Source organism: Dothidotthia symphoricarpi (assembly GCF_010015815.1).
Source record: "Dothidotthia symphoricarpi CBS 119687 unplaced genomic scaffold P153scaffold_12, whole genome shotgun sequence".
Classification (NCBI taxonomy): Eukaryota; Fungi; Ascomycota; class Dothideomycetes; order Pleosporales; family Dothidotthiaceae; genus Dothidotthia; species Dothidotthia symphoricarpi.
Window position 1 is genome coordinate 999,543 of NW_022985019.1, and position 23,840 is coordinate 1,023,382.

General features: G+C 53.7%; 9 protein-coding genes across 9 annotated transcripts; 5 read left to right on the forward strand and 4 right to left on the reverse strand.

Moving 5' to 3' along the window:
* Positions 1–299: 299 nt before the first annotated feature.
* On the forward strand, positions 300–2,201 carry P153DRAFT_292703 (uncharacterized protein; the record flags this gene model as incomplete). The annotated part of the gene is made up of 1 exon (XM_033663850.1): positions 300–2,201. A coding segment is annotated over one exon (1,902 nt), but the record flags the coding sequence as incomplete, so codon positions are not given.
* A 1,310-nt stretch (positions 2,202–3,511) lies between these two features.
* On the forward strand, positions 3,512–5,654 carry P153DRAFT_367736 (5-aminolevulinate synthase-like protein). The gene is made up of 2 exons (XM_033668349.1): positions 3,512–3,963; positions 4,058–5,654. Exons 1-2 carry the CDS (start codon positions 3,642–3,644, stop codon positions 5,584–5,586), a joined length of 1,851 nt encoding a protein of 616 aa, XP_033523028.1. The 5' UTR covers positions 3,512–3,641; the 3' UTR covers positions 5,587–5,654.
* Positions 5,655–5,855: 201 nt separating this feature from the next.
* Positions 5,856–13,648, forward strand: P153DRAFT_432244 (uncharacterized protein). The gene is made up of 3 exons (XM_033672955.1): positions 5,856–10,714; positions 10,766–10,899; positions 10,956–13,648. Exons 1-3 carry the CDS (start codon positions 6,026–6,028, stop codon positions 13,330–13,332), a joined length of 7,200 nt encoding a protein of 2,399 aa, XP_033523029.1. The 5' UTR covers positions 5,856–6,025; the 3' UTR covers positions 13,333–13,648.
* A 281-nt stretch (positions 13,649–13,929) lies between these two features.
* On the reverse strand, positions 13,930–14,645 carry P153DRAFT_376747 (DUF1768-domain-containing protein; the record flags this gene model as incomplete). Its single annotated transcript, XM_033669692.1, has 2 exons — positions 13,930–14,454; positions 14,523–14,645. 2 exons carry the CDS (start codon positions 14,643–14,645, stop codon positions 13,930–13,932), a joined length of 648 nt encoding a protein of 215 aa, XP_033523030.1.
* A 249-nt stretch (positions 14,646–14,894) lies between these two features.
* Positions 14,895–16,040, reverse strand: P153DRAFT_423812 (uncharacterized protein). Its single transcript, XM_033672450.1, has 2 exons — positions 15,847–16,040; positions 14,895–15,799 (listed from the first exon to the last, which is right to left on the reverse strand). The coding sequence occupies exons 1-2, from the start codon at positions 15,974–15,976 to the stop codon at positions 15,066–15,068; spliced, it is 864 nt and encodes a 287-aa protein (XP_033523031.1). The 5' UTR covers positions 15,977–16,040; the 3' UTR covers positions 14,895–15,065.
* A 249-nt stretch (positions 16,041–16,289) lies between these two features.
* P153DRAFT_397691 (uncharacterized protein) lies at positions 16,290–17,221 on the reverse strand. Its single transcript, XM_033671575.1, has 3 exons — positions 16,876–17,221; positions 16,738–16,827; positions 16,290–16,687 (listed from the first exon to the last, which is right to left on the reverse strand). Exons 1-3 carry the CDS (start codon positions 17,004–17,006, stop codon positions 16,561–16,563), a joined length of 348 nt encoding a protein of 115 aa, XP_033523032.1. The 5' UTR covers positions 17,007–17,221; the 3' UTR covers positions 16,290–16,560.
* Positions 17,222–17,993: 772 nt separating this feature from the next.
* On the forward strand, positions 17,994–19,127 carry P153DRAFT_423814 (PAP2-domain-containing protein; the record flags this gene model as incomplete). Its single annotated transcript, XM_033672451.1, has 4 exons — positions 17,994–18,086; positions 18,141–18,197; positions 18,253–18,346; positions 18,415–19,127. 4 exons carry the CDS (start codon positions 17,994–17,996, stop codon positions 19,125–19,127), a joined length of 957 nt encoding a protein of 318 aa, XP_033523033.1.
* Positions 19,128–19,405: 278 nt separating this feature from the next.
* P153DRAFT_293268 (glycyl-tRNA synthetase-like protein) lies at positions 19,406–21,543 on the reverse strand (the record flags this gene model as incomplete). Its single annotated transcript, XM_033663885.1, has 4 exons — positions 19,406–19,621; positions 19,675–19,893; positions 19,944–21,413; positions 21,475–21,543. 4 exons carry the CDS (start codon positions 21,541–21,543, stop codon positions 19,406–19,408), a joined length of 1,974 nt encoding a protein of 657 aa, XP_033523034.1.
* A 333-nt stretch (positions 21,544–21,876) lies between these two features.
* Positions 21,877–23,561, forward strand: P153DRAFT_41778 (Brix-domain-containing protein). The gene is made up of 2 exons (XM_033672161.1): positions 21,877–23,193; positions 23,253–23,561. The coding sequence occupies exons 1-2, from the start codon at positions 22,004–22,006 to the stop codon at positions 23,365–23,367; spliced, it is 1,305 nt and encodes a 434-aa protein (XP_033523035.1). The 5' UTR covers positions 21,877–22,003; the 3' UTR covers positions 23,368–23,561.
* The last annotated feature ends 279 nt before the right edge of the window (positions 23,562–23,840 follow it).

Below are 23,840 nucleotides of genomic sequence, written 5' to 3' on the forward strand. Positions count from 1 at the left end.
AGATCCGCAGAAGTAGCCCACGTCGCGCCAACGTTCGCGCTCTCACGTGACAGCTTGTGTTTGTTTGTTCGCCCCACGTTAGACATGCTGGGCTTCTCACTTCTCACCTCTCACCACATCCTCCATGATAAACTTATTGTGCATTGAAGCTTGACACAATAGTTCTTCAGCTCGAGAATGCCATACAACGCACAGAGAGAAACATCCCACTCGGCAGTACACAAACGTCAAAGGCGTAAACACAAGTTGTCCACGGCTCAGCAGTACGGACGATTCAGGTCATGCACTTTTGACCAAAAACACATTTAATGAACATGGCGGACGATCCCTGGGTTTGGACGCTAGACGAACTTGTTAACAGACTGTGTCACTCGAAGACTGTGTTCCTGGCTGCAGGCTGCGAAGATGCCAGCATACCTGATTCAGCAGCACTTGAACGTCAATTTCGAAGTCAGAACATCACAGGCGCCACGTTTCTTGACGCGCTGCATCGTCCGGAGATACGACATGGGTTCACGGTCCACAACCTAGACCAACGGTTGGCGATAACATCGGTAATTGGTTTCCTTCAAAGTCAATCTTGTGCATACAAGCAGAAGAATGCTACGGGTACTCGGACTCTCGGCGATCTTGACAACATTGATATGAATGGACGCAAGCGCCAGAAATTGACGAACGTGGGTTCTGCCGCTCTGCCCGTCATTCGACAAGATCCACAACATGCAGTGCCTGGAACGGGAGACTGGGACCATCTATTACAATGGGAACAGGTGGACAATGGCGACGAAACAATAGAGGATTTGGAGGAAGAAGACGATACGGGTGATGAAGACGACGAAGACGCTGAGGCCCCTCTAGAAGACGCTCATAGACGCGGACTGAACGACAGGCACGATGAAGCACACGACCGAAGCAAGATAAGTCACGATCAGATTGTCGAAATCATAAACGAACGTATCGAGAACTACACGGCATCCTGGAGGCCCGACAAAGAAAAGGACACTACATATGATCCAGTAGCCATGTGGGAAAAAGCGAACGCAGCAGGTCAACTTCAAGAATTTGTGAAAAAGTATGAGAACGACATGGCCTATTACGAACAACGTCTTAACACACTCTGTGACGAGATCCTGAAGTTTCCTGGGAATAACGTAGTCACTGTGCGCCTTCAATGTCGAAACCTCGAGGGTACTGTTGAGTCGTTGGAATTGGCGACATGGCTTCGTGATATCTACCAACTGCATCCTGTCGATGACAGCGAAGAGGAACTAAGTCCAGATTCAAGTTCAAGTCCTAGCATCCATCGCGATGCAACCGGGTCGATGTCACAACCAACATTACTTACACATCGACCACAACCACAACTCTCCGGGGAGATTATCGATCTTGGCTCACCATCGGAATCATCCGATAATGATCAAGATGACGATGTGCCCGTTGATACTTCTACAGACCCTGGAGTAGACGTCGACAGACACCAGTCGACTTCTCCTCGCCGATTTTATACCCCGGATTCCGTCATCGTTGATACAGTTGAACCTTCCACGCACGTCCGATCAGAGATTCTCACACACACTCAGCCCAGGCCTCCTTTGATAGTTGACGCTGCCGTCTCATTTCCCCCGCAAGAATTTATTGGCGATGAACCGGAGCACTCATCGATTGGAACAGTACGTGGCTGGAAATGGACGGATCTCATCAACACTCAAGACCGAAAAAGGATCGTTTCGAAGGCTGTCCTGGAGCTAAACTCAGAAAACCGTGAGATGATACGCACGCGACTCAAGTTTGTTGGCAAAGTCAGCCTAACAAAAGAGATCAACGCCTGCATTGCAATGATGGCGAAAAAGGAAACAAGAATGCAAGGCGTGCTACCGAGAGATCTTCCAAAAATCTTGGTTTTCACTAGATTGTTTCTGTCTTGGTGGCTGTCTCAAAGATTCTCCACAGCGGAACCGTCAAACTCGGATCTCGAAGAACTTTCGCAGTGCCTGGAAAGAGGAAGAGCCCCAGATTTGAGTGTGTTTTGCGACTACCTCGCCATCATCATGGCGACAACATTTAGTCTGGAGGCGTTGAAACACCCTGAACGGCCCTCGCAGAGGGAAGTCATCAATTTGATCTCCGATGATGAAGATGATACACACAGGCCAAAGAAAGCTTCAGTTTTACGAGCCAACTCTCCTATCGTCCTCGACTGACATCACGAAAAAGCTAGGCGGGGGTGTGAATCAGGCGTTGACACCAAAGCCGACTGTTGTTCTGTGTTAGTTTGCCTGAATGAGTGAAAGCAGGGCTCATACAAAGGCGTTCAGGCGAAGTTCTCTCATGTATACCCCCTTGCCGTTATATTTATCTGGCTTCTTGTACGAATTCATTAGAGGAAACCACCCAATAAGCAAGTCAAATATATTACTATCTTTGGACACTGCTTGTGGCAAAGTATTGCGAACTTGGTTGCCAGATCCGTTCATGATGCAGCCACCATAAAAAATTACCAGTGTGACAGGGCAAAGCACTAGCTTGCTTCCACGACAGGCATAATGCTGATCTCTTGAGCGCACCTCGGATATGCACCCCACAGTGGTATACCACAGATGTGGTAGAGATCGACAAGAACATCCTGGGGTAAATGCGTGCCGATAAGGAATAATGCCGAGCACTATATGGAGCATTGGCGACTGGTCTGAGCATCATTGGGATGCTTGGTGCGGAACCACCACCACTTGGACTGAGAGAAGCTGACATACGGCCACACTCATCCCCACATATCCGAAAGCATGTCTGACATGAATCTACCAATCTACCACCGGCTCTCGGGATACCAATCCCGATCACATGACGCATGTCTAGGAATCTTGTACCACCACTGTCATGTGACCGGGATTGTCATCATCCCAAGACCCGGTGGAAGTACTGCATATCAGCAACAGAAGTTGAAGAAGTTGCCCTTGAAGCATGTAGATGTTGGAGGTTAGGTTTGATCTTTAACTTCAAGACATGGATGATGTAATTGCTTGAAAGCTATTGAAATTGTTGATTGACACATGTTTAAAGTTCAAGCTACGCTGCAGTCTTTGCAGCTTACTTAGGCGATTTAGTGTCTGGCGTGTGGCGAATTATCGTAGCCGCTTGGGTTAACTTTGCCTTAATCCATAAGAGACTCCTTCGGCAGATAGTCCACACAAAGATCTGCACTATTTGAACCTTTTGTTGTGACGTTGAACCGCGGCATGCTTTGAGAGGCAGGATCAAGTCGGGCCTGGAGCAAACGAGAGTTGCAATTACTTGGGCAATACTACGTTTCTACTGTGTAGTCGAAGTGTCAAACACGCTAGCGTAGAAGCTTATCCCTGTCGTCACTCGTGGATCATGTCGTACGTCGTATGTTTCGGACGCCATGGACCGTCGGAGCTGATTAATGTGGCATCGGCGAGATTTCCTTCGCGTGGCCAATGACACTCGACCCATTTGATGCCGAAGACCGGGGCCGAGTGACCCTAGCTTTCATCTCATCTGCATATGAATTGATTTCTGTGTGCCTCTGACATCCTGGACCTTCCTCACCTTTTACTCACCCTCTCCTTCTTTCCACCACTGTATCACACTTTACCACTCCAGAACCCGCGCCATTGACCAGCATGGAGTCTCTCTTGCGCCAATCGAGGTCTATGTGCCCGTTCCTCCATAAAACGTCCCCCGCCACTCTGCGCTCGCTCTCGACGACCGCCTCGACCCACCATGTCTCTCCCAGTGCAGGCAGCATGTCGAACCTCCAGGTGCTCGCCAAGCGCTGCCCAATTATGGGCAAGGCGCTTGCCGTCCAGAGTGCTCGCATTGGCAACAACGCCCTCGCCGGCGCTTTCGGAGGCGCGCGTGCCTACCACTCCCGCGTCAATCGAGCCAAGCTGCACACTTCTGCGGATAAGAAGGCTCAGATTGAGGATTTGAGAAGCCAGCAGGGTATGACTCCCGCACAGAATACTCGATCCCTACGCCATTCGCGCATTGCCTCATCCATAATCAATGACGACGTGCAAGACTAACCCTGTGGCAGGCTCTGTTCCTTACCCGCATGCTGCTCAGAAGCCGGCAACCGCCAAGCCTACCCACGCCGGGGTATCGTCTGCTTCCAAAGCCGCCCAGTTCGACTACGAGGGTTTCTACGAACATGAGCTCGATAAGAAGCACAAGGACAAGTCGTACCGCTACTTCAACAACATTAACCGCCTGGCTAAAGAATTTCCCCGCGCCCACAAGGAGTCTAAGGAGGACAAGGTCACTGTGTGGTGCTCCAACGACTACCTCGGCATGGGGCGCAACCCGCAGGTGCTGCAGTCTATGCACGAGACTCTGGACGACTACGGAGCGGGTGCTGGTGGCACCAGGAATATTTCCGGCCATAACCAGCATGCAGTGGCATTGGAAGATAGCATTGCGAAGCTACACGCCAAAGAGGCCGCGCTGGTCTTTTCCTCGTGCTATGTTGCCAATGATGCCACCCTGGCGACTCTTGGTAGTAAGATGCCCAACTGTGTCATCCTCTCCGACAGTCTGAATCATGCCTCAATGATTCAGGGTATCCGTCATTCTGGCGCAAAGAAGTTGGTTTTTAAGCATAATGATGTCGCCGACCTTGAAGCGAAGTTGGCTTCCATCCCCCCAGAGTGCCCCAAGATTATTGCTTTTGAGAGTGTCTACAGTATGTGTGGGTCTATTGGTCCAATTGAAGAGATCTGTGATCTTGCTGAGAAGTACGGCGCAATCACCTTTTTGGATGAAGTCCATGCTGTTGGCATGTACGGACCACACGGCGCCGGTGTCGCAGAGCACCTTGACTACGAAGCCCACAAGGCTGGCAAGCCCAAGGGAACAGTTCAAGACCGCGTAGACATTATTACCGGCACTCTTGGAAAGGCCTATGGCTGTGTTGGTGGCTACATTGCTGGCTCTGCCAAGCTTGTTGACACGATCAGATCGCTCGCTCCGGGATTTATTTTCACAACGTCCCTCCCGCCCGCAACCATGGCAGGAGCCAAGGCCGCTATTGAGTATCAAACCGAGTACCAGGGCGACAGGCGTCTCCAGCAGCTGCACACGCGTGCGGTTAAGGATGCCTTGAGCGCAAAGGATATCCCAGTCATCCCGAACCCGAGTCACATTGTGCCTCTCCTCGTTGGCAACGCAGAGGTAGCCAGGAAGGCTTCTGACCTGCTACTCGAGGACTGGGGCATCTATGTTCAGGCCATCAACTATCCCACCGTCCCTGTAGGCCAGGAACGTCTCCGTATTACGCCTACGCCTGGTCACGTGCGCGAGTACCGCGAGCACCTAGTTGAAGCTGTTCAAGCTGTGTGGGCGCAGCTGGGCATCAAGCGCACCAGTGACTGGGCCGCCGAGGGAGGCTTCATTGGCGTAGGCGAGGCTGGCAAGGAGGATGTTGACCCACTTTGGACCGACGAGCAGTTGGGGGTCGATGTGGTGTTCAAGGAGTTGAAGGCTGGCCAAGGTGCTACTGGCATCTTGGAGGCAGTTCTTGAAAGCGAGCGCAAGGCTACCGCTCAGGTTGTCGCCGCGGCTGCTTGAGCTCTTGGAGTATGAGCAGGTAGTGCCATATGTGAGATCTGGATAGCTGCGCACAGTATACGACTACGTCCAACAAATCAATGCTATCTATTTATCTCAATTGTTTCTTTCATGCACCGTGTCTTTGCAGTGAAACGCGTCGCCCTCTGTAGTGCAATGACTTTGTTCAGTATTGAGCACGGACCATCAGGCTGGTGACGCTAACACTGTATCTTCGACAGCCTCATCAAGCCCAGCTTCTTTCAACCGCGCCTTTCATCGACACCCAAAGGCAACCGTCCGAGTCTACGCGTTGCTGACCCCGTTCAATCGCGGTCTCTCTCGCAAAATCGCCACGGGTATATTGTTTCGCCGCGACACCGCTGAGCTGTGCATGCTCCGCACGTAGTCCGCCGAAGCTCGACCCACGCTGGTCTCTCGACCTTGAGAGCGCAGCACCATGGCTCCTGGACGCAAGAGGCCACGGTCAGACCGCCCCTACCCACAGGAAGACGACCGGAACTCTCGTCCGTCGCCACATCGGCCGCAGAGCCTTTCTCTGTCACACAATCAGCAGCAGCACCAGCACCAGCAGCAGCACCAACAGCATCCGTATCAGCACCAGCACCAGTACCAACAGACAAACAGCCCGCGCGGTGGTGGTGGTGCGAGGCGCCAGAGCAGGAACAGCGGGCGCGGCGCCTCCAGCGTACCACAAAGCCCCAACGTCCCGCACGCGTCTCCGTCAGCCATGTTCCCGCCCGCGAATGCTCACCATCCCAACAAGCCCGCTCATGCGACCCCAACGGTCTCGGCGCTGCCAAGCGAGCCTTCGACGCCCACGCCTACCCGCGACGTCCCAGAGAGCAACGAGTACCTCACACCGGAGCGAGTCGCCCACTGGACAGCCGACGCGAGGAATGCCGTCATCCAGGCTGCCGTATCGGCGCGGCGCGAGGGCGATGTCTTCACGCTTTCGGTCGTGTTCCACGAGATCATCGAGGCGGCCCTGGATCACTTGATGAGCTCAGTAGAGCTCGGCTCAATCGTCCGCGACATTGTCGCTGCCCCCGCCGGCGAGCTGCTTGACCCGGTCGCGACCTTCCTCGACACGGTAAGCTCGCTAACAAATGACAAAGAGAGGCAACCGCTCGTGCGGCAGCTGCTCGTCGCGACAGATACTGATGTCGGTCGAATACGCTCCGAGCTCGAAAGCGATGCGCTCATCAACCTTGGGTTGGTTCGACCGAGCTTCCCTAGAATGGCCGTCCGCAAAGCCACCCACGCACTCTATCGCCAGTCAAACTACAACCTCCTCCGCGAAGAAACCGAAGGCTACTCGAAGCTCATGACCGAATACTTCACGACGGTGAACAACGAACCTCCAAGCCAGGAAGTCGTCAGCGAGACATATCAGCGAGTCAACGCGCTGATTGGCGCCTTCGACATGGACATTGGCAGAGTTCTCGACGTCACTCTGGATGTCTTCGCCAACCTTCTTGTCAAGCACGGCAAGTTTTTCGTCAAGCTACTCCGGTCGAGTGCATGGTGGCCCGAGCTGCGCGGACTCGAAGGTATCGAATGGGAAGAGCCAGATGTCTCAACACTCCCCACATGGGCCCAGCCAGAGTCGCCGCTGTGGTACTGTTCCGAGCAAGAGAAGGCAGAGCAGCTTCAAGTACGGGATCAACGAGACCGAAGGTTCTGGCAACGTGTAGGCGAATTGGGCGAACGAGCAGGCGTTCAGGCATTCTACGAGCTTGGTGCTCGTCGCATCGTCTCTAACAACAGGCCCCCGGACCAAACGCTGCCCGCAGAAGGCGCTGCACTCTCAAAGCAGCAGGCTGCGCGGAAGTGGGCAGACGAATGGATGGCGCAGACCAAAACTCTTCCACCTCCCAGCAATGATACCGCCGCTCAACTTCTGGGCTTCAAGCTCCAATTCTACGCCTCCGACGCTCGCGAAGCACAAGACTTTCTGCCCGACAATCTCATGTACTTAGCTGCCTTGTTGATCAAGATTGGCTTCATCTCCATATTGGACCTTTACCCGCATCTATACCCACTGGACGAAGACATGCCTGCACACAAAGACAAATTAATGAAGGCGAAGAAAGAGAAGGAAGAAAAAGATAGAGGACGAAGCGGCAATGCGCTTGCCATGGCTGCGGCCTTGCCAGACGAGACTCCATCCGGATTCCCGGTGGCCACTCGCCTCCGCGACGCGGACATGAGGACTTCAGCAAAGTTGGAACCAGAGCGAAGCACTTCCACCAAACCCGACGAGGCAACAGAGAAGAAAGCCGCTTTACCCGAACCAGCAGATCAGAAGTTCCAGCTGCTGAAGAGCTTGCTCTGCATCGGCGCCCTTCCCGAAGCCCTTTTCATCCTTGGACGTCATCCTTGGATGCTTGAGGTATACTCGGAACTCCCAGAGTTTGTGTTCCGGCTCGCACATCATTCGCTTAGCAAGGTTTATGAAACAACAAGGCCAACCTTGTCAGAGAATCTGTCAATGACGACCAAAGGTGCTGGTGTCCGGGCATCTGCAAGGCCAAGTGATTACATCCCCCGACGAACGCTCCGATGGGCAAAGCCTGACAAACAGGACGCTGGCGACGGTATCGATTACAAGTTCTACTGGGAAGATTGGATCGACAATATGCCCGTCTGTCAAGAGGTGGACGATGTCCTCAAGCTATGCACGACTCTGCTTGGGCTGATAGGACCTGAATGCGGCAAAGACATCGTTCTTCTGACGAAACTCGCACGCATCGCAAGGAAGAATCTCGCAGACGATCCCTCAGACGCAAACCGCAAGCGCTGGGTCGATTTTTCCATAACGTTTTTGGCACCCGCCCTCTCCTTTACGGGCATGAATCCTGGTGTCGTGAACGAGGTCTGGGAACTGTTCAAGCAATTTGACACCGCTACGAGGTACACCATATACCAGCAGTGGTTTTCCAGCACAAAACCTGCCATGCGAGCTCTGTTCAAAAGTATCAAGGATGAAACAAACCATTTGCTCAACCGCGTGTCTGCTGGAAACACCAAGGAGTACGGCAGGAAAATCGCCAAAATCTCTTACTCGAGCCCGGGAACCGTCTTGAGTTTGATCGTCATTCGACTTGTCAAGTATCCCAACATGATCGAAACCTTAGTGGAGTGTAGTAGATATCTCACTTTGCTGGGGTACGACTGTTTGACATGGACGCTAGTCAATTTCTTTATGAATCCTAACAAGGGCGGAACCCAAGATGATGGTATGTTGTCTTCAAGTTGGCTGAGGAATATCGCTTCATTTGTCGGCAAAGCCTACCAGAAGTACAACTTAATGGATCCGACTCCTGTACTTCAGTTCACCACACACCAGCTCTTGCGTCCGGAAGGCGAACTGTTCATGCTCGACGTTCTCGAACAGATGATCACGTCCATGGGCGGGATAGGCCTGAGCGGATCCCTCTCCGAGTCGATGGTCCTGGCACTCTGCGCTGGACCCTACCTACGCACCTACACCCTGCAACATCACCTCTCTGACAAGCGGCACCAAGCTGCTTCCTCTGCAAGACGCCTTGTAAAATGTCTGAAAGATACGGGTCTGGCACCGCAAATCCTTATTGCGCTTGCCCAGCAAATCGAAGCCTATGTTCACCGAGTTGACCAACAGGATGCTCCTGATAAGGTCGTACTCTTCAATACCGACAAGCTGCGTTCCAGTTTCTTCCAGTATCTCGAACTTCTCCGCTCATACATTCCCACAAGCGACTTTGAGGGTATCTTCCCTAGCTTGACCGAGATGATGGCTGAATTTGGCGTTCAGCCAGATATCGCGTTCACAGTTGTTCGTGCAAGCATAGCAGCGAAGGCCAATGCGTTTAGGTCCGCGAAACAGAGTGCCATCGAAGCTTCAGTGACCAATGGCGACGTTAGCATGAGCGGAACCGACAAGACACCTACCGACGATGATGCCACTGTCGCACAAGATGCATCTACAGCAAGGAAGGACACAGAAACGAAGGAACAACTTTCATCCACCGATGTCGATATGGAAGAGGCGTCTAACGACAAGAGTGTGGGAGCCACCACAACTGAGACACCATCAGCGGATATGCTAAATCCTGAGATCGAGAATGTTGTCGAGCAGCTCAAGGCAGCATTGCCAGACACGTTCGCCAATCACCCCTGCCTTTCCTTCTATGTCACGTTCTGGCAACTCTCGTTGCCGGAAGTTGACAATGTCGGAATCAAAAAGCAGTATCTCGACCTTATTGCAACATACGAGAGTCAACTTTCTCAGCCTACGGACCGTCGCGGATACAATCCTAGGATTCCCAAAGCGGACACTGAAAAGCAGCGCCGAGCAAGGGCGGAAATCCCTAAGCTAAGAGAGGAAGAACCTGTTGTTACGAAGACCAACGCGCTGATCCACGATCATCTGCAGATCGAAATGCTACGATGGTTTGATGGTTTCCAAATGGTGGATTCGCGATCAGACGCGCTTTACAACGCTCTTCTCCAGGATTGCTTTATCCCCCGCAGCCGCATGTCGCTACAGGAAGCGCAATTCGCATCTGCCATGCTCAAATTCATGCATAGGTCCGGTGTGCCCGGATTTCGCACCATTAAATTGTTGGATCTCCTCTTCAATGCCAACAAGCTTACATGCATCATCCGCATGTATTCAGACGACGAATCAACAAATTTCGGCCGATTCTTGGGCGACATCCTACGAGAGCTCAACACGTGGCATGAGAACAAAAATGATGCATATGTCAAATCGGCACATGGGTCAGACAAGAAACTCCCTGGGTTCGGGCGCCGCTTTGACGCAGATCGCAACACTACCGAGCACCTTGAGTACCAGGACTTCTGCAAGCTCCTATACAAGTGGCACAAGGCACTCTTTACTGCCCTCAAAAGCTGTATCGATAGCGGTAACTACATGGAGATCCGCAACTCGATCAACGTACTCAAAGCAGTCTCTCCAAGCTTTCCAATTGTCAATGTTATGGCCAACGAGTTGCGACAGCCGCTTGAACATATGGCTGTTCATGATGAACGGGCTGATCTGAAGGTAACGGCGACTTCCATCCTGGGAGTTTTCAAGAACGGCGAAAAGCTTTGGCAGACAGAGTCGAAGTTCCGGAATGTAAGTTCGATCAACGAAGTCCACATGCACCCAGCGACTGATACACGATAGGTCCCTGAACCACCTTCAATCACCAACGGGGCCAACAAGTCCACTTCTGAAAAGGCTCAAACACCGCAACCGTCGGATGCCTCAACGGCGAAGCTCAATGCAACTGCGTCTGCCTTCAACCCGAAACTCGAAACGTAAGTAATCGTTTATACAACGACCCACGATAACGACGCTGATTCGCCCTGTACAGTAACGGAGTGCAAAACGTACTAGCAGACAAACTGGGAGATGATACGCAAAGGCGACCTACGTCGACGCCTGCTACACCTGCACCGCTTTCAAGAGATCGAGATCCGGCATCGAGAGCACCTGAAGTCAAAGCACCTGGGACTGTTTCGTCACAACAAGACAGGATTCCTAGCAAGCCTGCAACCCCTGCTTCTTCGGCTTATTCATCTTCTGTGCCACTTCGACCCGACAACAGAAACATGCCCGTGCAGCACAACTCAGCCGGCAGAGCGTCGCATATCCTACCAATAAGGCCAGACTCGCAGCCCCCCAGGCCTCGACAGCCTGAGCGGCCCGGCAGTGACCGACAACATGACTATGGTTCTCATAGTCGACACGATCTCCGAGGACCTCCCCCTGACTATGGACGTTTGGAACGTCCTGGCGACGCTGTTCGCGACCGCGAACCATCACCAGGCCGTCGCCAGCCGCCTGGTCTTGATGGAAGAACTCCTGAGAGACTGTCTTCTGCGACTGATCGCCGCGAGTGGGCAGGACGAGATGTCAGAGAGTATGAAGATCGAACCATGCGAGCACCCTTGCGAGACGGTCGAGGCCCGCCAGCACGACCACCTCCCACTTGGGATCCTCGAGACACTAGGGACCCCAGAGACCAACATGAGCGCGCTGGTCCTCGAGGTCATTTACCGCCTCCTCATATGGACCCTTCACGAATGCACACAAATTCATCACTATCTCAGGACTATCCCTCACATCGGCGCGACGTACCGCCGTCGAATATTCATCAGAGTCTAGACCGTACAGACCGTGCGCAACCACGTCCCGTACCAGTCACGCCGTCTTCAGCGACCGATGGGCCCATGGTAAATCCGGCGCGTGCTGCTCTTATTTCCCAACAGGAGTACGGCAGGCACGAGCCCCCGAATGCCGATCGTGACAGTCGTCGTGATCGAGGTCCACACCCACAGTCTCCACGCCGAGTAGAGGAGCAACGCAGAGACGATCGCCACGGAGATGAACGCGCACCGCCTGCTTATCATGGTCGCAGTGAGGCACCTCGTGAGCATCGGGAAGAGCGACCTCAACCATACCTACCCAGTCGTGATCGTCGAGATGAGTCGGGTGGCACTCCTACAGGCCCTCGTGGAGGACGCAGCGAAGCTCCTCCACTACCGACCCGAAACCCCCGCGAAATGTTTCAACCCTCACAGGCTCCAAGGTCCTCGGGTCACCAAGCTCAGGACCCCAACTATGGAAGACTCAACCAACCTGCTGACCCCATCCCATCGGGCCCGCGAAGTGAGTCCACCATATCGATAAACGACACTCAAAGATTGACTCAGCCAGGCGAACGACCCCATACACAAGCTATGCCGCCTGGGCCTTTTCCACCTTCGGGTCCTGCAGTATCCCACGCTCCGGGCATTCATCCGAGTCGATTGGAGAACATCCAACGCGTGCCAGGCGGGCCGGGTGGACCAGGCGGACCAGGCGGACCAGGCGGACCAGGCGGACTTTCCCTCCAAACAAATGCTTCTAATGTTCCAAGCGGACCGCGAGGACCCTCTCGAGTACCCCAAGCCTCCTTGCCGTCTCCTGTGGGTCGCGGACCTCCCACTGGACCATCAGCTCCAGACCGAGGCCCAAGGGGCTCAGAAAACAGGAACGCCTTACGAGCTATCAACAATGTACTGACACTAAATGCACCTACTCCCGAGAAGCCGAGTGATCGCAACGCTCCTCCTCAACACCCACCTGTTCGCGGTCGAGGTGCGACTCGAGCCAACGGCCCTATGGACGGAGCATCTGAAACGACCAGCCCGATGCCGCCACCATCGCACGCTTCGACTCCCAATTCTCGCGCTGAGAACCAGCAGTCACGAAGCAGCAGAACGGAGAATCCACCGAGTCGCATGGATGGCACACCACACGAAGAGGTGAGATCGGAATCTCGCAGTCATCGAGATCATCGACGGAGTGAGCGATCAGGTGGTGATCGAACTCGCTCCCCTGACCGAAGCGAAAAGCGCTCTGAAGAGCGGAGCAGCCGTAGTGGCCCCACGGATCGTGTCGAAGGACAAGAAAGAGGATCTGACCGTGAGCGCGGCCGGGAGAAAAGAGGCAGCGACAGAGAGAGCAGCAGACGAGATCGCGGAGGAGAAGGCGAACGAGCAACCCGTGATGCAGAGCGTTCTGGACGTGAGTCCCGCGAGTCGCGTGACAGTAGACGTGAACGCGGTTCTCGTGACGATGGACGAACGTCTGGGCGCGACGAGCGAGATAGACGCAGCAGGGGAGGAGGAGGAGCAGGTGACGATAGGAAGAGGGGACGCGACCCAACTGACCAAGCGCATGGGGATATGAAACGGAGACGGTAGGAACGTTATGACAGCGCGGGATCGTTTTTATTTTTGCATTATTGATTTGCTAGTTCAGGGATATGGGACAAGACTGCATTGCACGGCGTTGAAGGTACGATACCCCGAGCAATCGTCTCGAGCGAATTTGGCTGGGTAGCATTTGTCACGGAGTCTGTTTTTTTTCGAGTGGGCCATCTTCGGATGCATTTCTGGCATACAGTTGATCATCTCTACTATTGTTTTCTGGTCGACATGTACAAAATAAGAATAGGTGGTGGAACTTGGTAAAAGGATAACGCTAGAGTCGAAGTAATTACAATAATCTGTTGCGCTCACTTTTCGATGACTCGGTTATCTTTGCATATGGAGCCTGTTGGTTGAAACGGATACTCAGACTTTATGTGACTGCTACAATTTCCACATCCACATCACTCCTTCCCAAACTCCCCTTCTCACTCTTCAGGAAGCAGTACACATCATTCCACCCCCTTCGGTCAATGCCTTTGCCTAGATCTATTGCATGTAGCTGAACCCCATACCGAAAAGTTTTATGTCACCAAAAGAACGCTGCCCATTATATACAAATTACACGACGTCTCCAAGAGCAAGACATCCCTACTCCTCCATAGCATCATCCCCCATGTCCGGTGCACCACCTATGCCTTTGCGCTCCTCCCCCAACTCCCCATCCCAATCCCACTCAACAACCACATACTCCGCCTCAGCCCTGACCTTCTCCCCCAACCGATCCCGCACATCCATCAGTGCCTTACCCAGCAGATTCAGCCCCCACTCCCTCCGATGGCTCTCCGCATGATTAGCATTGAACCCCACGCCCCACACTCGATCCCTACTCGCCGCCTCCACCAATTCACGCTCCCCCGTACCAAGCAGCACATCCTTCATCGCCCGGTTCGCAGGGTGCGTAAACTTGTACCAGTTGCCCACCCGCGCCACGCGGCTCTTCACGACATCCCACTTCATCTCATCGAAGCCTGCGACTTGCTTGCCGAGCCTCTTCTGCTCTTTGGGATCGGACGTGGCCATGATAAGCGTGCAGGATGGTTCGTCGGAGAAGTAGATGGCCTTGCAGAACATGAGGAATTGCTCGGCGCAGGAGAAGGTTATTGTTGGGCCGTACTTTGAGAGTATGGTTGAGGCGTGCATAGTGATGTTTCGGCGAGGAAGTTGAGGTACGTGGTTGGTACGACGATGGGGGATGCGCGCCACTGGCAGAACACGCCGTGTGGCTTGTCGTTGGGCATGTAGAAGAAGATTGTGTCTGATTTCTTTGCACGGTTGGCGGTGTTGGCCTTGCGTTTTGGAGGCATGAGTGGTAGATTCTTCGGATCGAGTAGATGTGGGCTGTGAGTTTGATCTGATGCGTGATATAAACAGTGAAGGTCGATGTTATAAATCGCCCAAGTTATTCGGAGTGTCGGACATGATCAGAATATATGGATCGGTCGACTTGGGCTAAGGGGTAGTGAACCATGGTACATCAAGGGCGCAAGCAATGAGCGCAAGAAGGGCGGATTCTGTGACCTGCAAATGAACCATATATGTCGATAGTATGAGTCAGTCCAAGAAATATTTATTGATACTCCTGAGTATAGAGCAGAGTTAGCACCTGGACATAGGTAGCCCTGCAGGCGAGAAGGGAGGTTCCTTTGCTATATCTTGATACCTATGAGTGGGTGAAAATGCACCGCTTACGATTCCTGTACCATCCCGACCGCTCGGCATCATTTTCAAGAGTTGAATATCCGACTGTATAGCTTCTCGTGTCTTCCAACCCAAAGATCCATAACCGGCACACTCTGCCCAGCATCTTCCACCGACCTGTGCCATCCTTCATCGACCAGCCCTCGTATCCTGTCCTGCAATTCTGCACTCGCGAGAACCGCTTGCGCTTGATATGGCCCCATGACACTCGCGCGAACAGCCGCACTGATAACGGTCCGCGCATGAGAGAAAAGAAAGAGGTACGCGGAATCGTGTAGCGGGACAGAAAGAATCTTGGTGACTAAGCCCCACAGCGGCGCGAGATGAGCGTTGGTCTGCTCTGATGTGCGGAGAGTAGATGAGAATGCTTTAAGAACATTGATAGCTGATAGATTGCTCTCTGCCTCGTCTGCCTCATGCCCGCTGTATTGCGTTTTGAAGCTGCGATCCCAAACGGTTAGTAGCGCCCGTCCTTGTGCTATGCTCGCCCGCCGTGCCACCGTGCAAGGTGTGCTCGCATCAAAATCATTATCGAGCGTTTCTATCTCTTCTGGGTGTCGATATCCCGTTAGTACGTACGGGAGCGCGGTGCTCGCTAGGGTCGACAGTGAGAGGCGGAGAAATGTGTTGAAAGAGGGCAGCTGCGACGCAGACGGCGGCGATGGCCTGTGATGAGCGAGATAAGACTCCAGGCCACTACTGAAGGCAAACGAACCTAGCGGCAGCGCTGAGTCCGAGAGCAGAAGTAATGCATGAAGAGCTGATTGTTGTTAATATTGCGACGGGCAAAGAAGGGCGACCACGTGCCTGCATCTTTCGCTGGTGGAGGAACTACAGTATCGCTTTGATGCAACTGGGCCCTGGCATCTTGAAGACGCCGTTCAAGGTCGGCTATCTCATCTTTCAGAGCACCTTGGTCTAGAGATAGTGAAGTCATCGAGTGAGTGTTGAGGAGGATACACACGAGATGAGTGCCTCGGTTAGTCGAAATACCATGAACTAAGTTACAGCGGGATTTTGTTACAACTAGACAACTACATCGAAAACTAGTGTAGCATTCTCATACCTAGAGTATCAGCAGTATACGCCCGGCATGCAGATCTTGTAAAAAAAATTCAGTAGGTTCTTGAGGCTTGTTGTAGGAGCCGCAAAGAACGCAGCTTACTTGCCGTTTTTGCATTTGGCTACATCACAGTATCACGACGTACAATTCACCACACGGGCTCGTTCTGATTGGAAAACAATGGATACAAGGACACATGTGAATTTTCTTGTTCATCACCTCCAAATGTTCTACAGTCGCGTAATCATGTTATTCGTAACCAATCCAAAACCAAACGCCAAACAGCCTGTGATCGCCTAAGACTGTGAACCAAGTCATACTACCCAAGAATAACCCAGAAATCCTAACCAGTTGTGTAGCCAACACGGGTATTGTGTAAAGAAGAAGCGCCAATATGTAGCGAGTTCATGTCCAACTAATCGTCGACATGTTCGCACGGAGTCCTATCGCGCTTATGTCTAAGCCTCATCCATCTTCTCGTCCTCTTTCGGGCTGTTCTTGGGAATGTCGGCGAACATAGATGCGCCCTTAGCTGTATCGAAGTTCTTGGAGCTTGTCTTCTTAAACAGGGTCTGTGGCTTCGACCTAGGTTCGCGTTAGTACCCTTCCACTACGCAGATTCATGGGCGACTTACTTCTTCATGACGTGCTTGCTGCGGAAGTCACTCAGCTTCTGTGTAGCTGGCGACATGATCTCATCTGACGGGGATACGTATTTCTGCTCCCTGATCGTGCGTTAGTACTATGCGATAGTGTACAAGACGCGTACTCACGGCTCATCCTGCATACGCGAATGCAGAACCTGACGGTGGTATTCAAGGCTCTTGGGCTGGTCTTGCTCCGGTGATAGGGTAGGCTTGACCTGGGTGTTGGTGTCGCGGTTGCTGAGTACGTTGGACGACATGGCTTCGGGCGGTTTGTGGTAGAGTTATTTCTGAAATCAAAGTTTGTTGGTGGAAAGTCGAATGTGGTGGTTGAGAGGGGCTTGCTGGGCTACGACCGCAGTGATATAGCACGCAAAAGAATGTAAAACTCGTGTTTGTAAGTCGCCTCGTTGCGGGGCAACCGCGACACGCAAAGAATGAGCACTCACGTCATAGTTCGCAACGTCCATCACCATTCATACGCTTACGGGTTTACGGGCCATAAACCCTGCACTTTCATCCCTATATCCCCTGCCTAAACCTAGCATGGCTTGGAATGAGTCACTCGCTAACGAGTGTGCACATCATCTGCGATTCCCCTGCATGGCGACCGCGTCACGTCGACTCGTGACCACGCGTTAGGTCGAACCGCGCCTTGAATTTCCAGTCGCCATGAAACCTCCGTGTGTTTAACACTAAACATGCAAAGCAAAGCTGATTGGCTAGCGACTGGTGACACAGTTTATCCTATGTTCACCCTTTTTACGTTCAGGCTCGCTAGGGGTATCTCTCATGTAAGATTTGGCCGTAAAGTGCTGGAAACTCTCACACCTTGGCAGCAGTCATCATCGGCCACTCCGTTTAACCACGCACTCTCCACGCCATCATCCTTGGCCACTTCAATGGGTAGTTGGGATGGATTCATATTTGCATCCTTATGCGCTGAATGGAACCTTCTTTTGCGCTATTGTCCAGTCGTCGAAAGAAAGATCTGTCAGACGGGTCTTATCGAACAGGGTAGAGGGTCGACGATTGAAATTAACCAAGTGGACAGATGAACCCAAGCCAGTATATGTGAAAACGTCTCTCCCCGCCTGTGAGCAATCAGTACATGGTGTTCATGAAGATACTCATGCTAGCGCCAAATGATCCCTGCATGTGTCACAGTTGCGGACCCCCGAGACCGCCATCTCGACACATTTCACACCTTGATGAGCAATGCTCTTTTCCCACCAATACTACCGATGATGCCTGCCCGCACGACACAATGGCCTAAGCGCAGCGCAAATGACTTACTGCAATCTCCAGGCTTCCTGGGCGCTGCAGCCCGGTTCTGGCAGGTATGCAATGCATTGCAGGCTCGCAAGCAGCAAATATTGACTATGGACGTGTAGCGTTCCTATGCTTCTGACTATGTCGGGCTTGCCATCCTAATTACTGGCTATATCTGGGTAGGCAGGAGAAAGACGTCTCATTTGGAGCTCCTCGCTAACAAACCAGATACAGATCCAATTCCTCGCCGAACCCTTTCACCGCATGTTCTCACTTGACAACCTTGCCATCCAATACCCGCATGCGGAAATTGAGCGCGTGTCTGTGTGTACGTCTGCTCGTCTTGGTCATGCTTCTTGAATCTGTACCTATCATCGTACTGACTGCATGATTTAGCATGGCTGTTCATCTACGCCGGTGCCGTCCCGCTCGGCATACTCGTCCTATGGGCCTTGGCCGTCCGTCCAGGCACACACAAAGCACACGTCACAATCCTCGGTTGGCTCGTGAGCATGATCCTCACCCTGTTCATCACGGACGTGATCAAGAACGCCGTGGGCAGACCCCGACCCGATCTCATTGCGCGTTGTAAACCCAAGCCAGGGACGCCCGCACACGAGTTAGTCACGTACTTGGTATGCAGCGAGGAGGACCATCACATTCTGCACGACGGGTGGCGCAGCTTTCCTAGTGGGCACAGCAGTTTCTCCTTCAGTGGATTGGGGTACCTGGCTCTTTTCATCGCAGGGCAATGCCATGTTTACCGACCTAGAGCGGACCTCGCACGCGTGCTCCTCGCTCTTGCGCCGCTACTCGGCGCTGCTCTTATAGCCATATCACGCTGCGAAGACTATCGGCACGATGTCTACGACGTCACGGTTGGCTCGATCATCGGCATGTCCGTTGCGCACTACACCTATAGAAGGTATTATCCGGCGCTACGAAGCAGCAAGTGTGCAACGCCATTCCCCAATCCAGCGGATTCGTTGAACGGGAAGTTGAAAGATGAAGAGGGTAGTGTGAGAGGTGTGCAGGATTTTGAACTGGATGATGTTGACGAGGACGATGATGAAGAGAGGGAATCGAGGCCGTTGAATAACAGAAGATGAAGCTGAAGGGATAAAAGAATATGTATGGGCAAGGAGAGATGGGCGCAAAAGCCCGACTCAACAGTCTTGTCATTGCGTGCATCACACATCTGCAACACAACACAGATAATGATGGTAACGGATGTACTTGATCAAGCAGATGCGCGCTTTTGAGGCAAGATACTATCTGGATAGCAAAAATCACCACGACCCTTCAGAAGTTGATAGCCATGGCAAGCCTGTAGGCGTTCCCGACCTATCTATGTCTCAAATCTTTTGGTACCCCTTCATCAGCGAATTCAGTCCACATCCTGACCCTCGAACTTTGGCAGACGCGCAGCGATGTCCGACCACTTTTCAGTGCCGTTCGCTAGGCTGGAAATAGCCTTTGTAATCTCATCCAGACCAGCGCGGACCTGCTCTGTCGAATCTCGGTCTCGTAATGTGAATGAGTTGTCCTTGACGGATTGGAAGTCGATAGTGATGCCGAGTGGTGTACCAAGCTCGTCGTTACGCTGAATGATATTAGTAACTCGACTTCAACGACTGGAAGATAACAGAAACTTACAGAGTAACGCTTTCCGATTGATGCACCGGAGTCGTCGACACGTGTGGAGATGCCAACTTCTTGCAGCTTGTCGCTCAGTGTTCGCACAAAGGGCTTGAAGTCTGAGTGCGAGCTCAATGGCACGATGAGGACCTTGGTCGGTGCGACTGTGGGTGGGAAAGACAAGACGCCACGAGCCTCGTCTTGCTCGCGTGTCCAGTAGATGTGCTCGCAAAGGGCCTGCGATTGTCAGTTGTTGAACATTGAGGATTCTGGAACAGAATACTTACATAGACTATCCGGCCAATACCGAAGGATGGCTCGATAACGTTGGGTGTGTACTCCCTTACGTTCTCTACCCGTGTGCGTTTCTCGATGGTGATGAGCTCCTTGGGCACTTCGACCTTGCCATCAGCGACACCGGGGACATCGATGACAATCTTGCCGTCTTTCTCAAGGTCCAGCGAGAGCTTCTCGCGCAGGTCTTGCGACAAGGCTTCGATAGCAGCCTCAACCGTCTTGCCATCCTTCTTGAATTTGGGACCAAACTTCTTCTTCTCGATATCGCATTGCCACTCCTCAATCTTGAGGGGCTCCTTCCGTGGCTCGCGTACGACCAGAGGTGCGCCGGTCTTCTTCATGTGGACAGTCAGATCGTATGCACTTCGATCAGCGCAGCCAACACACTCTATCCAGCCATACGATGTCAACAGCTCGGCGTCCCAACAGTCGGCAGCGTAATGGGCCATCTCGTTGGCCATGTGTTGCCTGAACCGGATCTTCTTGGAGTCGATACCAATCTTCAGGAGGAACTGCTGGATGCGGGCCAGGAAGTAACCAAGCGTCTCATTGTCCACCAGACCCGTCTCGACGGCCTTGCCAACCTTGGTGGTCTCGACGGTGGTCTTGCCAGACAGCTGGACGTCGCGGTTGAGAAGCTCGAGTTCCACGTCCTTGACTTCGTCGAAGCGAGGGTGCTTCTTGCCGCCCTCGGGGTCTACAAAGTGCTCGATCTCGGCCATGAGGAATTCGCGCACGCGCAGCAGACCGGATCGCGGGGAGATTTCGTTTCGGAAAGACTTGCCGATGGAGGCAGAGGCAAAGGGCATCTGCTGCTGGTTGAACTCGAGCAGCTTCTGGAAGTTGAGGAACTGGCCCTGGGCGGTCTCTGGGCGCAGGTAGCCGGGCATGTTGGAGGAGGGGCCGATGGAGGTCTGGAACATGAGGTTGAAGGCGACGGGCGGCTGCAGCTCGCCGTTGGTGGCGGGGTTCCTGATGTCGTACTTGACCATGAGCTGGCCAAGCTCCTCGCCGTTGTAGTTGTCGATCTTGGCAAGGACTTGTTCGTATTCCTCGACGGTGGCGTCGTCCATCCTGACGACGGCGATGTTCTTGACCTTCTTCTTCTTCTTCTTGGGGTCGTCTTCCTCGGCGTCGACCTTCTCGCCGCGTGCCTCCTTGTTGCCCTTCAACCTCGACTCCAGGACCTCCTCGACCAGGTGGTCGGCGCGGAAGATCTCGCCCGTCTTGGGGTCCTTGCTCATCCAGTCGGCGAACTTGTCGACGTGGCCGGACGTCTTCAGGACCTCGTGGGGGGTCAACATGGTGCAGTCGACCTCGAGCATGTTCTCCTTGAGCACAAAGTGCTTGCGCCACACGTCGACGATGTTGTTGGTGAGGGCGCAGCCGGGCGGGCCGAAGTCGTACAGGCCCGACACGCCGCCATAGATGTCGAAGGCGGGCGTGTAGAACAGGCGTCGCTGGAGATTTGTTAGTGTGACTCCCGCGGGGACGGGCAGCGCGCCCAGAGTGCAGGCACACCTTCATGAGCGACTCGAGCGAGGGCCGGTCGAAGGGCTTGCCCTTGTACGTCGTCATGTCTCCAGCCATGGCCACGGTGTCTTTTTTGCGCTTGGGGACCTGGTATCTGCCGTGGGCGGGTGTCGTGGTGGTGAAGCTCTTGGTGGGACAGGCAGCGGCGGGCGGGGTACTAAAAACGGGTCTGCATGAGAGTGAAGACGAGAGGCAATGGACGCGCAGCAACGGGGAGAGCAACGGCGAGAGACGGCGCATGCACGTGGTGTCCTCCGTGTGACGGGAGGAGGCAGCAGTTCCAACGAGTGTTTATTCACCAGCGCTGCTGCTCCACCGGCCATGCGAGTCCCGCCTGAGGGATGCACGCGCCAAGATTTTGCTCGCGGAAGGAACAACGAAGCGCCGTCCCCAACTTTTTTTCCCTTGGAGGGTGCAGCAATGCGGCCACGCATTCTCTGAACAGACGCGCCAACGTGACCGCGCCGTCGCATAGCCACAGGAGTCCCGCCAAAGCAAGCGCAAGCACATCGCCGCCATGGCCTATTCAAAAACACCCAGCGTCGCCACGGGCATGAAGCCCAAGAACAAGATCCGCCGCCAAGCTGCACATCTCTCCATCAAGAAGGCGCGCGAGGCCGACAAGCGTGACGCCAGGCTCCGTCGGAAGCGCGACGAGGCCAAAGATGTGTCCCTGCGAGAAGAGCGTCTCGCGCGAAACGTGCCTAAGACAATCGAGAGCAAGCGAGTGTGGGACGACGAGCCGGTCGGCGACGAGGAGGATGCCTTGGGATGGTCAGTCGACGTCGAGCGCCTGGCCAAGCGGAGAAAGCTGGAGCAGGAAGCGGCCGAGAATGGCGACAACAGCGACGGCGACTCAGACGACGACGAAGAGGGCGTTCTAGCAAAGCTCAAGAAGCGCGAACAGCAAGAAGCAAACTCAGACGACGACTCAGACGACGACTCGGAGGCAGACAGCATGCTCGAATCAGACTCGGACGACTCCTCGTCGGCGCCCTCTCGGAAGCGCAAATCCGCACCTCCAATACGCGCCTCCAGCCCCAGCGCGACCTCGACCGCCACAAACCTCGAGCTCTCCCCCGAGTTTCTCAAGCAGAAATTCCCACAACTCTTCGAGCCGGTCGCCGAGCCCAAGATCCTCATCACAACATCCATCAACTCATCGCTTCACAAAGAGGCCGAAATCCTCACATCGCTGTTCCCAAACAGCACCTACATCCGCCGCACCGCCCACGTGCACGCACACAAGTACTCCGTCCGCGAGATTGCCCAGTTCGCGTCCGCGCGCGACTACACAGCCCTCGTCGTCCTCATGCAAGCCGAGCACGAGAAGAAGCCCGACGGCCTCGACGTAATAAACCTGCCCGACGGACCACACTTCCACTTCAGCGTCTCCAACTGGATCGAGGGCAAGAAGCTGCCCCGCCACGCAAACGACACAGGCCACTACCCAGAACTCATCCTCAACAGCTTCAAGACCCCGCTCGGTATCCTCACCGCGCATCTCTTCAAGGGTCTCTTCCCTGCCACCCCGGAGCTCGAGGGCCGCCAGGTCCTCACCCTGCACAATCAGCGCGATTACATCTTCGTGCGCCGCCATCGCTATGTTTTCCGCGACAAGCGCGAGACGGAGAAGCCAGTCGTTGGCAACGACGGGAAACCCATCAAGGGCGCTGAAGACATCAAGGTTGGTATGCAGGAGATTGGGTAAGTCACACCATGCAAGTTCCTCCCTTCACTGGCTATCGTACTAACTACTGTTCCAGACCCCGCATGACGCTCAAGCTCCGCCGCATAGACCGTGGCATCCAGTTCAAGAGCGGCCAGGAATGGCAGTGGAAGGGGCGGATGGAGAAGAAGCGCACACGCTTCAATATGTAGGAACACGTACAGGTCGATATGTCGCTCAATGCAAAGGAGACGTATGCACGCCTTCAACTTGGCCATGTCATCTCAGTGTTTGTTGGCTTGTGTGTCCGTGATTGATATCAAGACTCAGCTAGTAATTCTCCCGCTGCCTACACGAAGCAACATTCACCTCGCCCAGCTCCTCCTTCCCCTCTCATATCCCAATAACTCCCTTGCACAGCAGATTCATGGTTGAAGTGCAGCGGAGAAACTAGCTATTGCGTCAGAGTGGACCGGCTTCTGATGGCCAAACGTTGTTCCAGAACGGACAGGTTACCCGGGGCCAACTAAATAAGACTGTGGCCCAGATTGGCCGCGGCATTGAGAGTTAGTCCCCGACTATCGCGCTGTTGTGGTAGATATGCCTGTCCTTGAGGATATGTCCACTGACCATACTACTGGTCTCGATTCGGCGTATTTGGACCACGTACGTAATGCTGTGAAAC

Coding starts and splice junctions, on each gene's coding strand:
- P153DRAFT_367736 (XM_033668349.1), top strand. CDS start 3,642: ATGGAGTCTCTCTTGCGCCAATCGAGGTCTATGTGCCCGTTCCTCCAT. Junction 3,964..4,057: donor GGATTTGAGAAGCCAGCAGG/GTATGACTCCCG, acceptor ACCCTGTGGCAG/GCTCTGTTCCTTACCCGCAT.
- P153DRAFT_432244 (XM_033672955.1), top strand. CDS start 6,026: ATGGCTCCTGGACGCAAGAGGCCACGGTCAGACCGCCCCTACCCACAG. Junction 10,715..10,765: donor CAGAGTCGAAGTTCCGGAAT/GTAAGTTCGATC, acceptor GATACACGATAG/GTCCCTGAACCACCTTCAAT. Junction 10,900..10,955: donor TTCAACCCGAAACTCGAAAC/GTAAGTAATCGT, acceptor CGCCCTGTACAG/TAACGGAGTGCAAAACGTAC.
- P153DRAFT_423812 (XM_033672450.1), bottom strand. CDS start 15,976: ATGACTTCACTATCTCTAGACCAAGGTGCTCTGAAAGATGAGATAGCC. Junction 15,800..15,846: donor TCCACCAGCGAAAGATGCAG/GCACGTGGTCGC, acceptor AACAACAATCAG/CTCTTCATGCATTACTTCTG.
- P153DRAFT_397691 (XM_033671575.1), bottom strand. CDS start 17,006: ATGTCGTCCAACGTACTCAGCAACCGCGACACCAACACCCAGGTCAAG. Junction 16,828..16,875: donor TCGCGTATGCAGGATGAGCC/GTGAGTACGCGT, acceptor ACGCACGATCAG/GGAGCAGAAATACGTATCCC. Junction 16,688..16,737: donor AGCAAGCACGTCATGAAGAA/GTAAGTCGCCCA, acceptor ACGCGAACCTAG/GTCGAAGCCACAGACCCTGT.
- P153DRAFT_41778 (XM_033672161.1), top strand. CDS start 22,004: ATGGCCTATTCAAAAACACCCAGCGTCGCCACGGGCATGAAGCCCAAG. Junction 23,194..23,252: donor GTTGGTATGCAGGAGATTGG/GTAAGTCACACC, acceptor CTACTGTTCCAG/ACCCCGCATGACGCTCAAGC.